The sequence below is a fragment of the Rhipicephalus microplus genome, chromosome X, assembly GCF_043290135.1.
Source record: "Rhipicephalus microplus isolate Deutch F79 chromosome X, USDA_Rmic, whole genome shotgun sequence".
NCBI lineage: Eukaryota > Metazoa > Arthropoda > Arachnida > Ixodida > Ixodidae > Rhipicephalus > Rhipicephalus microplus.
The window spans coordinates 82,217,815-82,232,533 of record NC_134710.1 but is presented as its reverse complement, the minus strand read 5'-3'; the positions used below and the strand labels follow the sequence as shown (position 1 = coordinate 82,232,533).

Here is a 14,719-nt window from a genome sequence, read left to right as displayed (position 1 = left end):
TATATATATATATATATATATATATATATGCAGTGCCGCGGTGGTTCTAGTGGCTAAGGTATTCGGCTGCTGGCCCGCAGGTTGCACGTTCGAATCCCGGCTGCGGCAGCTACATTTCCGATGGAGGCGGAAATGTTGTAGGCCCGTGTGCTCAGATTTGGGTGCACGTTCAAGATTCCCAGGTGGTCGAAATTTTCGAAGCCCTCCACTACGGCGTCTCTCATAATCATATGCTGGTTTTGGGACGGTAAACCCCCACATATCAATCAATCAATCAAAACATCATAGCACCGTGACAGAGTCTGCTAGAACAACGCTGGAAAGGTGAATGAAGAAAGAAAAGTAAGATGCAGTGGCTTTCTGGGCCAAGAAATTATAAGGAACGCATATTTATGTACGTGTCGGTGTGTACTTGCAGTGTGACTGCACCTGAAAATATTAATGTCAAGACCTCAGAATTTAGAAGGAAGAAAAACGTTCCCGGAATGACATAAAGGTTTGAGAAAATTCGGGACATCTATACTTAGATTTGAAACGCACTCGATGCAGGCACTATGCCAACACACTACGCAAGAAAAAAAAGGTCTCTGAAGTTAATGCTTCAAGTTCACAAGGTGGCTTTTTTAGACTTCACTGGTTACATTACGCATAGAAATTGAAAAACAAATAGCATGCTATTTTTAGATACAAGGATTTAGCCGCATTCGCACTCCTCAAATAAGCAGCATTCTTTGTCGAATTGCTGCATTTCTAAAAAAAATAGATAAGCTTGTACAGCATTGAAAAAATATCTAATTCGTCATGACTGAGGCAGCATGAAAATATAAACTTTCTGATTTGTTTAATATAAAGCGATTTCCGCGTAACCTCACCAAACTTGTTCTTTGTATACTTGAAGCCATTTTATAGGAAATTTTGCAAGCCTTTATTCGGCTGTCACTTCACGTCGACAATTGAGTTCTATACCGGAAATAGAAAGCCAAGAGTGCACGGTGTGGTAGAGCTCAATTGTGGTTAGCTCAGGGTTGTGAATGGTATTTGGAATGCTTACGGGGCAGCACGACTGAATTGTGTACTGCTGCACCTGCCATCACTCTCCGACAAGTCTAATAGCAAAGCTTTCTCGGGAGCCCCCTTCCTGTCACGTAATGTAAATCTGATAGCGCTGAAACGGCCCGCTCTCCCGTCACAGTTTGCAACGGTCTGCTCGGGACTGAGACCACCCCAAAAGGCTCTTTTCTCCCGTCCGCCTGAGATCCTGCTTGATCTATACACTGCGGGTTCTAACTTGGGTCGTCTGGCCGTCAGTGATGCCTCCATTACCGCATTCAATTACCAGCGAAGAGAAAAAGTACAAGGGCTGAAGTTTTACTTTATATTATTTGTTGGAGTTTTACGTCTCAAGACCACAATAGGATTATGAGAGACGTCGTACTGGAATGATCGGAAACGTTCGGTTACCTGGGATTGTTTCACGTGCACCTAAATCTAAGCACACGGGCGTCAAGCATTTTCGCATCCATTGATATAGCCGCCCTGACAGGACTCGATCCCGTGACCTGAGGGTCAGCAGTCGAGCATCGTAACCACTAAACCACGCACAAAAGATAATTTTTACTTTTCTAAACCTCAAAAACATTCTAACAACTCATGTTTAAAGCAGCATCATGTACCTATCAAGTCGATTTTGCGAACCATTTAAGGAAACGTGCAACAATCAAGTTTGCTATGCCATCTAGATAAACATGTACTACTGCGGTGCAATTCGCGGCCTACAGAGATGTACGACTATGTCATATGGTTTTGTTTTACGCGAGCATGGTATGATCATTTTTTACGCGAGGTTAGTATGAAGGGTTAAACTGCAGTGGAGTTGGGCTCAGAGCAATGTCTGACTGAACGCTGTCAAGTTTTTTTCTTCGCACATATCTTGAAAATATTATCTAGCGTAGAGCGCTATGTCAGCTGATGAGATCGAATTGCTTGCTTCTTAATCCTGATTAGCTTTGATTTCGTAATGATACGATATGTGCCTTCAGTAAATAGTTAAAAATAAACGCAGTTGAAAAGCATTTATATTGACTACGTGAACACTGAGACCTATTTAACATGTATGTTTCAAGACTTCATCTGGCCGAATAGGCTTAACAGTGCTGTCACACAGTTAATTAAAGAAGCTGCTTGGTTTATCGTCTCCGTATACCACTTCAAGCGGTTTTCATAAGAGACACAAAATGCGTTGAGGAAAAAAATGGTATATTAGGGTAACTACTATATGCTCTTCAGAGCTCCACGTGGTTCAGTACCAGTATCCATTAGGAAGCGTAGGCCCACACATACACATAGCACGAAGCCGCGTTGACAATAAGCGCACTGCATCGATGCTATACCACGAAATTGATCGACAGCATACCGGAGGAAGCCTTTCCCGCGCAGAGCCTGAGCAGGCGGCTGCCGCCCTCAGCGCTCTCTTTCTTCTTCTTAGGTTCATTTTGGATGGCACCCGTGCTTAGCCGGTGGCGCTCTCCGCGGAACAGCTTGCGAAGCGCAGCTGCTGCCATGGATGTTGGCTTGATTGCACTGGTGTCCCGGCTTTTCAGCTTCAGGCGCCTACTGAAGTAGCAGCGCAGTGAACGGTGCACCGTCACCGCAGCATCGCCCTGCAATGAGTCAGAAGAGCCGCGTGTGAACGCCGAGAACAGCAGCAGCAAGTCGTTCCTGCGTCATTGCTGGCGCTCAACACGATCGGTACGCACATCGCGAACAGCTAAACGCGGAGTCTTCAGCTGCGGAATCCAGCTGGTTGAGGGCTCTCGAGTGCCGAGTACCGGCTCCCAACACAACGCTTTTATTGGTAAGCGCTATCGGCCGGCCACCTTTGGTAATGATGTGCCCAACATGAGAACTGGCTGATTTTATTACTATTATTAAATTTTGTTTTACGAACAATTCCGTCGTTCGTCGTATCTACGATTACCGGCCCCCACGACCAACTTTAATTCCACTACATGTAGCGTGTGGGTATGCTGGAGCTTACGAAGTGTGCTATAGCATGCATATTCTGCACGCCTTTGTCACACAAACATAAAAACGCGTCTCGGGGTTTTTGGCTAACACTTGCGTTTTCTGGGAAACGGTTGGTGCTATTGGGAGGCCCGTGGATATGTTTTGAAAACGGAATGATGGCCAGAACCAGACTGACTCTTGCTAGCTCTAGGCGGACTGCACCGCTAACAATAACGAGAGAGGGACCGGCGTAGAGAGACTGAGAAGAGAAACCCCCAGGAATGATTCGAAGGAAGGTTCTAAGCTCCCCAACCCAGTTGTAATAATAACGTACAATACACTTATGGTAATAAACTTACAAACCTTCACGTCATCGAAGTGTTTACAACGAACGTTTTTATACCGCAGAAAGATGGTGGCCACATTTCTGTATTTCAGAAACAGGATGGTGGCCAGAACCAGACTGACTCTTGCTAGCTCCAGGCGCTCTAACGTTGCCAAAACGGACTGCAGCGCTAACAATAACGAGAGAGGGAGAGAGTGACCGGCGTAGAGGGACTGAGAAGGGAGACCCCCAGGAATGATTCGAAGGAAGATCCCAAGCTCCCTAACCCAGTTCTAATAATAACGTGCAATAAACTTATGGTAATAAACCTACAAACCTTCACGTCATCGAAGTGTTTACAGCGAACGTTTTTATACCGCAGAAAGCGCTTCGTGTGATATGGCAATATTGGGGCACCACAGATGTACATAATATATGGCGAGCCATGTGCACTTTAACTGAAACGGAGAAGTACGCGCTTTTTTTCTATATACTGACAATATGGTCAGTCTTGCTCCAATTTTTCCAGTGTGTTCCGCAAACCTTCATATTTGAAAATATATTTCGCGAAAAATCTATATAGCGTACTGTCATCGGTATTCAGGAGTAAAATATGTATTTGGCTCTTGTGAATTCAGGCATTTAGTTCAGGCTTGAGCTCGTAAAAGAAGTTTAAAAGGATTCGAAAGTACTGTATACAGCAGTTTTTTTTCATATAAAATTAACATTAACTTTGTGATTACGTCGGCGCCATCGTTCGTCACTTGGGTGTAATGGTGATGATTATGCTTGAAGAGTGAGTGGACCATCCCGGCAAAAGGTGCACTATTCTGGAGTGTCAACCACATTTTGTGTTATTGGTATGGATAGAAGACGCTGAATAGAGCTGCAGCTCTTCACAGCGCGGCTGAAAACCATCGTGGCCACAGTTCGGTTATAACCATACTCTCACCAGAGAAGCATCGAACATGTGCAGGCGAACACTTGCAGACGCGCACCAGCAAGATACGTGACACACCAGGGTTATGTCGTGTACATGTGAAACAATCGGTATTTTCTCGATATAAATTGTGCGTGTTTGCATCAGTATGTGATAAAACAATAAACGAAGTGATCGAACAAGACGTTTCGCCTAAAGTGGATGAGCCGAACGAGCATTTTTTTATCAAGAGAAGAAGCAGACTTGTGGCGCATTTCTGTGTACATGCGCAAATACAGCGTTGCTATACAGGGTGTCCCAAGTAACTTTAGCCAGAGTTAAAAAATATGCCGACACACGCAATTACGACGCGACCAATTTCATGATGCTCACCGTTGCCTGGAGTTAGACTATTTTTTGTGTTCTCAAATATTATTTTATTGGGTCTGTTTAATTAACTAACTTTTGAGGTATTGAAGATTGATAAAGAGCATTTCAATGAGAAAGTTGTAGATCGGTTTGAAAAAGTTCTGATTAGACCGTTTTTAGCTTTATATCTGTTAAGTATTAGTTTTTTATGCTAATTACAAATGCTTGCGAAAAAAAATATCACGTGACAGACCCACTCGCGTGCCAGTGCACACGATGATTCTAGTGCTCCCTAAAGTTCCGCATGTGATCGATCCCTCCCATCAGTTCATGACAGCGATGAGCCGTCACAAGGGCTATTGTTTTTGTGGCAGATAGCAAAACGTGTTTTTCGTAAAGTCACCAGCATCGTAGCGACCCTGTGGAAAGAGCAGAATGGGGCAAAGGCTCTGGTTGTTCTTACACGGAACGTTGGGGTCCACTAGAATCATTGTGTGCACTGGCGAGCGAGCATATTTGTCACGTGTTATTTGTTTTTATATCACAAGCATTTGTATAGAATGAAAATAATAATATATACTTATTAGATATAAAGATCAAAACTGTCTAATTGGATGTTTTGCAAACCGATCAAGAACTTTCCCAATAAAATTTTTATCCATCTTTGTTGGTTCAAAAGCTAGGTAATTAAACAGATTCATTCAAAAAATATTTTAGAACACAGAAAATAGTCTGAGTAACTCCAGTCAACGGTGAGAAAAATGCATTTGGTGGCGTCGTGATTGCGTGTGTCAGTATATTTTTAAACTCTGGCTAAAGTTACCTGGAACACCTTGTCTATACAGAAATAAGTTTATTTTTGTAGACTGAATAATGAGGACACTGAACTACCATATATAATTTAGAGAAGCCTTCTTATAAGGGACTGACAGAAAAAAGTTTCGCACAGCCTCAAGATGTAAAACCGCAAAAATACAAAACGAAGAAAAAAGGACAAATTGTCACACACCAATAACCCCGAAAAAAAATCTATGACTGGGACGTGATCCGCTAAAGCGCTGCCCCACACTTTCTGTTAACCCGTTTTCCTCCCGGTACAGTCGCCACAGCCTCTCGCGGCCACTGTTTGCAATCTGCTGCAGCGCCATTGGTAACTCGAGCAGACGACGCAACGTGCTTCGGCGGAAAGAAAGCGAGCGTTGTCTGATGAATATAATGAAGGGGTTGATCAATCTAGAGCACGGCGAAACGCACCTTGACTGAGCTAGCGATGAAACGTCGTACATGAGTTGAAAATGATGCTGCGCAAATAAACAGACATCAAGAGAAATAAACGCACGATGAAAAACTATAACGTCCGTTCTTGGGGAGCTTTTCTTGCGTTGATTTCATGCGTTTATGAGAAAAGCAATGTGTTGTTGAGCCATGTGTTGATATTGCCTTGAAATTTAGTTTGGCTGCGTGATCGTGGAGCCCTAGGAAAAGTTGCATACACCTTCGGCGAAAAGTTGGCATGAACAGTGACTCAAGGTGATTTCGAGGGATGACTGGGCGCCAACGTGTAATCATGCAGGGTGCAGTAAGCAGTAACCAACAAAAACGCTGCCACAAAGCTGCTTTAAAAAGAAACCTCTGCCTCAAAAGGTGTTTTAGCTTTGGCCGAACGTTCTGAAAGGAAATGACTGGCCCTTGTTAGACTGGCGTTCCGCCAGTGCCTACTACGAACGCGCAATCAAACGCCCGCTCGAAGCAGACAGCTGTGCTCCTTCACTGACACAACGTTGCTAACACAGTCGCTCTCGCCGGCTCCGGCGGTACAGTCTCTAGCACCAGAACTCGGCACCCGCTCGAAAAGCGCGGCGGCGTGCGTCTAATGGCAAAGCGCAACATCCCAGGCATATATTTTTTGCTAGGAAGCACACAGTGGGAACATTGAATGAGTTCGCATGCCAGCACGACAAAATTACACATTACAACAGAAGAGGAGCTGCCAACTTCAGTGACAAATGAGTCTATGAGCTACCAAACATTATATTATATAGACCATCAAAAGCAAGGGAAAATATCAAGTCATGGTAAAAAAAATGAACAAGAAGGCATGAATTGTTCGAGTTTGTGAAAAGGCGCCACTGATTTGCGATGAGAGGGAGACAGCCTATTTCGGCGGCGAACACGTGCCGTCACCATTTCCTTCACCATCAGTAACGCGAGATACACACAGTCACTCTGCGCTATACAACAAGGTTAACGTAGCCAAGCGACCCCTGTACCTCGATTGCACGGAGGAAGTCCGTGTCGGCTTTTCATTACGACTTTTTAGCATAGACCAATAATGTGACGCAATGCAGAACAATAATTCTCTTGCTTTTACTGTTACACCATTGTGGTCCTCCACTGAGGAAAACCAGATTCGAGATCAACCATGACACTCACAAGTTCTTTTCGATAAATATACCGCACAAACTTATATTGCGGTGTCTTTTGAATGAGTCGTCAAGGAATGACGTTTTGAGTTAAACGTGAATGTGGCAAGTCGATGATTACAATGTCTACAATGCCATAGACTATAAGGAAGTGTCGTTTGCAAAGATATTGGCACTTCTCTCTCCTCAGAATAGCGGCAGGACGAAAAATAAATGGAATGTTCTTCCTCTACTCCTTCTCTTTAGCTTATCTTATGGTGCAGTTTATAAAATATTGATAATAATAAAAACAGTTTGATTTCATAGATTCATCTTCAATTCACGCTCATTATTTGCAAAGGAAAGTAAGACAAGTGTACTGTGCCTAAGAATGAAACCCGTCACTTCCATAGCGCTCACAATCGCTTTTTTGGCTCATATTGCAGTTGGCAGATGCAGGCAGCTTCTTCGATATATTTTCTTACGTGCCAGTTATATATGATACAAGAGGGAATCCACCAAAGCACAACAATGCTAATCCACACAGTGCACTCACGTAGATTTGACCATTGTAATTCTGATACTTGGTTCTATTCTTATGTTCTCTCTCACTCAAATACATTTTTGCAGAAGCAGCACTACGTTAACAATAATAGGCACTTTGCCGCCGAAAATAAAGTGGTCCGGACGACGGTGCCGTGCTAAGGCGAAGCTCAGCACACGTATATAATGTGCTCTTGGTTACGCGATAGCAAATATGACATAAATTTTGAGTTACATGTGGGTCCCAAAACCACCCTATGAATATGAGAGACGCCGTAGTGCGGGGCTCCGGAAATTTTGATCACTTGGGGTTCTTTAACGTGCACCCGAATCTGAGCACACGGGCCTACAACATTTCCGCCTCCCTCGGAAATGCAGCCGCCACAGCCGGGCTTCGATGCCACGACCTGCGTGTCAGCAGCTGAGTACCTAAGCCCACTACGGCTGGGCGTGACACAATTTTTATTAAAAGGACTTATTAGGTTTATTAATATATATATATATATATATATATATATATATATATATATATATATATATATATATATATATATATAACTCCTCCCCTGATGAAGGGAGGTCCCCTCCCGAAACTGTTGGGAAATAAATATATTTATCCTTGTTGACAACGCTCCCGTTGTGCCATATCCCATACCTTCACGAAGACTAACTGGCCCATTGAATTATTACTCCCACTATATATATATATATATATATATATATATATATATATATATATATATATATATATATATATATATATATATATATATATATATATGTGTGTGTGTGTGTGTGTGTGTGTGTGTGTGTCCAGTAAGTTCTCTTACTGAAATTCATGTTATTCGCTAATGGGACGCACTTTCAAAGGTCCACCCAATGCTGAAACAACCAAATAAAAAAAAAGATAAAGTTTGACCGAATCAGGCAGCACGTGGAATTCAGCGTTTCCACCTTCACCTTCATCAAAGATTTCTTCATTTGCAAACCTCTGGTAGGGCTCACTATAATGCAAAACTCTTCGGTTGGCCAACGCAGCTTGCCTGCAAAACCAGCGAGTTGGAGACCACGCGACTTTTTATTTCCTCGCGACGAACCGTTGCTTTATGATGAAAACGATAGAGAAGGAGAGCGAAAATAAAAATAAAATGGCGTGAACAGGATGATGGTTGTGGCAATATGGAACGGGGAGCGTAGGGACGCGTGCTCGTGAGGCACAGAAGCGACTGTTACAGAGGGCCGAAAGATGGCGTGGCTGCGGCTGTGTTCAGATATAATCCCCTGCGGCAGTTTGCGTTGCGAAACAAGCGCGCCTCGTCTGACAAGCCTGCCGGATCTGTCTCAAACACTGATCGGTTTTTGCCAGCCAATGCAGCGTTCGCACGGGGAGTAGCAAAGGACCGCATTAACGAGATTGGCCGACGTCGCCGTGGGCTTTGAATCGCGGCAGTCACGGTGGAGCTTTCTTTCTTACTCCTTTGAGGAACGGGTAACAACCAAAAGAAAGATATAGAGAGGGTTAGATATGAGGGTCGCAAAGATTAACAGCTGCGAAATACCTCTCGCTGCATACGATCATGCCATAAGCCAAACTTCTCAGAAGCTTGCGCAACATCTCAATTGCGTCGTAGGTTTTCCCAGAATGAAATCGCTTCGGAAGGAATCGAAACAATAGGCCGAGTTACGAGCTTGGCCTATCAGAGGCTAGACCAGCTGTTTAAGGCACCGATGACTCGTGGTCCTAGAGAGTGCTCAGCTTCTTGGAGTAAGTCGACCACGCAGCCCTTGTTGCACTATATGTGTGCAGCACCAGAGGGTGCTTGTCAACTGTTTAGAGTGCCTCGATGTCCGCTCTTCCGCTCAGAGTGAAGACATCTACTGCGGCCGCCATTGCCACTCCCGTTGCATACCGGTGTCGCTCTGGTGCGTAGTGGCCCACTGGCTTAACACGAATGGTGTTACCTCTGAGTAACTGAACATGCAGGCATAACATGCCTAGTAAAGCCGACTCGTGAGCTCTACAGCTTGGCGAAAACGATGCAGGAACTACAATGGCGGAGGGAGCAGTACAAATGGTGGCAGCACCCTTAGCGGGGGCACGCTTATCGAGGCACACTTGTTTAAATTTTGCCATAGCCGAGAGGGGCCAAGCACCGTGCAACCGGAAGTGAACCAGACAGCGTACCAGGCGTAGTTTGTGGCTTTATTCCCGTCTCGGAAATATATTGGACTGTGTGAGGAGGAACAGAAGAAAAAGTATATGACGCATGAGGGGCTGCTGCATGCTTTTCAAATGACGTAACAGTAATAGCATGTTTTTGCTTTAATATCCATAGCGGTCTACGGGTTTCCTGTTTCGCGTAGACTGCTGCAGCTCTGGTGCGCTCTGCGGCGGCGCCCTCTTGTCTGTGGGCCTCGTGTCTTCTTCTGCTTTCGGCACCTGCAAACATTGTGGCAAACGGCTCAGTGCATCGGAGTTCAGCATCAGTTTACCGTGTTTAAACAGCAGTTTATACTTGTAAGTTCCCAGCAACAGAGCCCAATCTTTAATTATGGCAGCGTTCATAGCAGGGGTCTGGAAATTCCCCTAAAAGACTTAGCAGCGGGCGATGATACATGACGAGCATTAATTCGCGCCCCGGAAACATAAACGTGGAGCTGAGTAACGCCGTACACCAATGCTAGGGCATCAGGTTCAATCTGGGAGTACTCTTCTGCTACGGCCAATGTCCGAGATCTAAATCCAATCGGCCTGCTCTCGCCATTTATGCGATGAAAAAGCACCAATGTGACACCATGCGGGGAAGCGTCACATTGCAAAAGTACCTCCGTTTTTGGATCAAAATGGCTTAAGACCGGTGCAGCGCACAGAAAGTTCCTGGCCTCTTCGTGAGCTCGTTCTTCTTTCTTGCCTCAAACCTATTTCGCCCCTTTTTCTAGAAGCCGATACAACGGCGCGAGCAACGTAGACAGATTCGGCAAAAACTTGTGAAATGTGGTCATACCGAGAATTGACCGCCATTCTGTGAAGTTGCGTGAGGCTAGCGCTAGCGTTATGAACATCAACGTTTTTGTCCGGTGGATGTAATCTCTTTGCGTCAATACAGTGACTTAGTATACTGATGACTCTATAAATCTTCATTTGTCGGTGCGAAGTTTCACGCCATGCTCTTTTTGATAGCACAAAAGCAGTGCCTCAACGTTAGCGTTTGGGTACCTGCGGTGTCTGTTATGAGCACATTATCAAGATACGCTTGGGTACCTGGCAAATCCTTTTCGATCTTCTCAATTTTTTATTGAAAGATGGCGGGTGCTGAGGCTATGCCAAAGGGTAAGCAGTTGTAGCAAAATAGTCCCTTAGGTGTGTTAATGACCACCAGCTTTTTTGAGTCTTCGTCAAGCGGGGTTTGATTGTAAGCGTCTCGTAGGTCTAGGATGCTGAACATCTCTCCCCCGCAGAGATGGTCGAATACGTCATCCACGGTAGCCAATGTGTATTGTTCTACTTCGCACACAGGGTTCAAGGTGACTTTAGAGTCCACGCAAATCCGCACTCTTCCGTCTTTTTTTCAACACGGGTACTATGGGCGAATCCCATTCGAAATGAGGCACGGACGAAATTATGCCCTCCGTGACTAGTCTGTCTTGTTCTTGAGACACTTTGTCGCGAAGTGCAAATGGAACCATCCTCACCTTACAGAGCTTCGGTATGGGTCCGTCTTGGACGTTGTTATGCCACAGACATGGTCCTCGTTCGAGAGCACTTCTTCTGACGAGATCGAGCGCTGTTCCGGCGAACTGTTTCCCTCTATCCCAGCGCCGCCTTTCACGCAGAAGGCGGCACCGAGCAGTTCCGAAAAAAAAAAAAACGAACCCTCCACCGCTGAGGGACCTTGCAGTTCCGGGTATGGCTGCGTCTCCTCCGCCGAGCACCGCGAAGTGGTCTCAGAGAAAGGACCAAAACGTTATTTAAGGCCGTACCAGCCCCATGTTGAGAGGATTTTGCCTTGGCCGACTTTGTCATGCTGGCCGGCTCTGTAAAAACGACAACCTGCTATAGTAAACGTTCCTACTTCTTGCTGTTTTCAAAACTGATTGCCTCCCTAGTTTGCCTCCAGGCGAAGGCTTCAGCAAAGTCCGTTCGACTGCTCGCCACTCTTCGCCACCACTACCATCGCGACACAGCGAATTCCTAACAGTGGTGGCCGCGGTGGAATGCCATCAAACCCACATTTATAATAGTGGTTGGCAGCTTCGGGATACGATATCTTACGTATGGCAAGTCTGATCGGATCTCTGAGCACGAGGACGACGACCGTGATAGCGGTTGGCAGCTGTGTGATACGCTACCCTACGTTTGACACGCTGGGTCGGACGCCTGGAAGCTCTAGCACGACCGACCTGATATCAGCGTTTGGATACGCTGGAATACGCTACCCCTGCCCTAAACGTTTCACTGCTGTGGAGCCCGCTACCTCAATCTCAACGGCTCAAAGTTGGAATGGATTCCTGCAGGCCCGAGGACACCTGCGACACAGCTCGACGGCAGCCACGACTTGGAGCATCGTCGGCTACTTTGGTTGTGTGAGCGCCCAACTTTTACTGCTCATTTCGCCAGACCTCTCTAGCATAGGTAGACGTTAGAAGTATTTCGTGTTTTTTGTTGGTTATTATTTTTTATTCCGGTACTTTAAAAGATGAGATTCGTTTTAGAGTACAGTGAATACCAGTATAGTAGAGCATCACGAGAAAAAAGATCGCGATGGAGCAGTACCTTGTGGATGACCTCCTCGAGATTTGTGGAGCCATGGGGATTTCCGCTGGGTCCGCTAAATCAAGGGAAGCAATTATCGAGGTGATGCGGGCAGAGAATGTGATGGCCGATGAGGCTGACGAGTTTTGGGAGCTCATTTGTGAGCAAAAGCAGAAGGCCGAGAATAGTCGCGAAGAGGTGGAAGCTCAAAGACGCAAACAGTGGGAGGACGAAGAGAGACACAAAAAGATAGATCATGTTCTCAAAATGAAAAAAGCTTGATCGTAAAATTCAAGCACTTAAGTGGCAGCAAGCGGAACGCCAGCTCTACCACTTTAAGACTGGCGAGAACATCGTGCATTTTCTTAGTGATTTTGAAGTTGTCTGCTGTAATGTGGGCGTTAGCCGCGACCCCTTTTGGTAGAGAAGCTCGCCACGTTGTTACCCCGCAAGATGGCGCATGTTTTGAATTGTTTACCCTCCGAGGAAGCTGGAAACTTTAGTCAGGTCAGATATGCTTTGATAAGATATTTTTTTTCTTTCAAGTCCTGCTGACTGGGAAAGTCGGAGCGATAGAGACAGCACTGAAGCGCGTCGTAAGGTGCCAGAGGTAGACGCCCGCCAAAAAGAGCGAGAGAATGAGGCGCGTTGTAGAGCACTGGAGGACGACGCGCGCTGTAGAGCGATCGAGGCTGCGGCCCGTCGCGTGGCACTTAAAGATGACGCTCGCCAAAAAGCGTCAGATGATAAGGAGAGATAGAAAGCGCAAGAGGCTGAGGCCCATCGCTATGTGCAAAACGCCGAAATGTGTCGGATAGAGCCAGACGCTGAGGTGCATTGCGAGGAGTTAGGGGCCGATGTTCATCGCGTAGCTAAGAACGCCTAGGTGCTTCATACAGCGCTAGAGATGGAGCCCCTTTACCGAGCTCTTGATCAGGATAATTCGCGTCAAAGAGAGATTGAGACCGACTACGGAGGCCTGGAAACGAGGGCTATTCTAGAAAGAGAGAGAGACGGCACGGCACGCATCCGACGAACAACATGCCTAAGATTTTGCTTGCACCTATGCAGGCTATGCTGTGTCTTTCTGCCTTCACAATGCCGTACTGCCTCGGAACTGCCATCGTTCTACCGAATGGACAGCGAGGCGATACTGGGATTTATCTACCGGCTAATACGCAGTCACGGTGCATTACGTCATCGACGGCGGATCTACTAAAGGACCAGCACGACAGCGGATTATTCAGAGGGCACGGCACGCATCCGACGAACAACATGCCTAAGATTTTGCTTGCACCTATGTAGGTTGGTTACTTTACGACTGTTGTTTGTTATAGAAGTGACGATCGATTTTTGTTATTAGTGCCGTGTCTGGGCAGATGTTTCAGTATTCTTTGTCATTGGTGTACGATTTCAATCCTGCTGTCAGGCGATGTAGAGGAAAACCCTGGGCCCACTAATACTCAAATGCTACAAGCTATTCTAGACAACCAAGGGGCCTCGGACCGTAAAATGGGCACACTAAAGGAAAAAGCAGTGCATTGAATGCTAAAACTGAAAAATTAAGTGGCTATCTTACGGTAATACAGCAAATGAATAAACGAATTGAGATCCTAGAGCATATCATGCAGGAACAAGCTGCTAAACTTGCAGATTATGAAAACCGCAGTCGACGCAATAATCTTTTGGTTTTTGGTGTTCGCGAAAGCAAGGGAGCTTCAGCTGTTGATTTGAAGAAAGTCGTGGTCAATTCGATCTTTAAAGAAACCTTTGGTATAGAAATTCAAACAATTGAAAGAATCCATCAACTTGGTAAGGAAAAACCTGGGAAAGATAGGCTTCTAATCATGAAGTTTTATGATTACCGTGAGAAAGAAAGTGTTCTAAAAAACTGCAAAAAACTTAAAGGGAGCCAATATAACCATAAGCCACGACTACGCCCGAGACACGGTTGAAATAAGGCGCAAGTTATGGAAAAGTGCAGCTTCAGATAAGGCTAAAGGTGCGCAGGTTAAGTTGGTGCATGATAAGATTAAAATAAGCGGTGATATATACGGCTGGGATGTCACTCGAGAAGAACGATACCTGTATCAAAATAATGCAGATAAAGAGATATGCTCTTGAAGCTGCCGGTGCAGGATGGAGCGCTACAAGAAACGAGTGCATGTCATGTAACGCGCTACGAACGCCCTTTTCTTCACCATAGACATAGCTCCGGCTTCTTTCATTTAATGCCCAAAGCATCGTTAACAAAGTAACTGAACTTGAATACATCTTGCTATCACGAAGTCCTCATGTGGTGGCCATAACTGAAACATGGCTACACATTTGTGTCCCTGATAACTGCATTGTGCCAGAAGGCTACACAATCTTTAGATCTGAAAGGGACTCGCGAGGGGGCG

The 14,719-nt window shown here is 45.5% G+C and overlaps 1 protein-coding gene across 2 annotated transcripts in view; it reads right to left on the bottom strand.

Moving 5' to 3' along the window:
• The window catches only part of LOC119176162 (ubiquitin-conjugating enzyme E2Q-like protein 1), a 127,873-nt gene that overhangs the window by 51,148 nt on the left and 62,006 nt on the right, over positions 1-14,719 (bottom strand). For both annotated transcript variants that reach the window (XM_037427314.2, XM_075877223.1), the window contains exon 2: positions 2,414-2,660. In XM_037427314.2, the coding sequence (XP_037283211.2) occupies positions 2,414-2,561 (148 nt within the window). In that variant the 5' untranslated portion in view covers positions 2,562-2,660. The remainder of the gene's footprint in view (positions 1-2,413; positions 2,661-14,719) is intronic.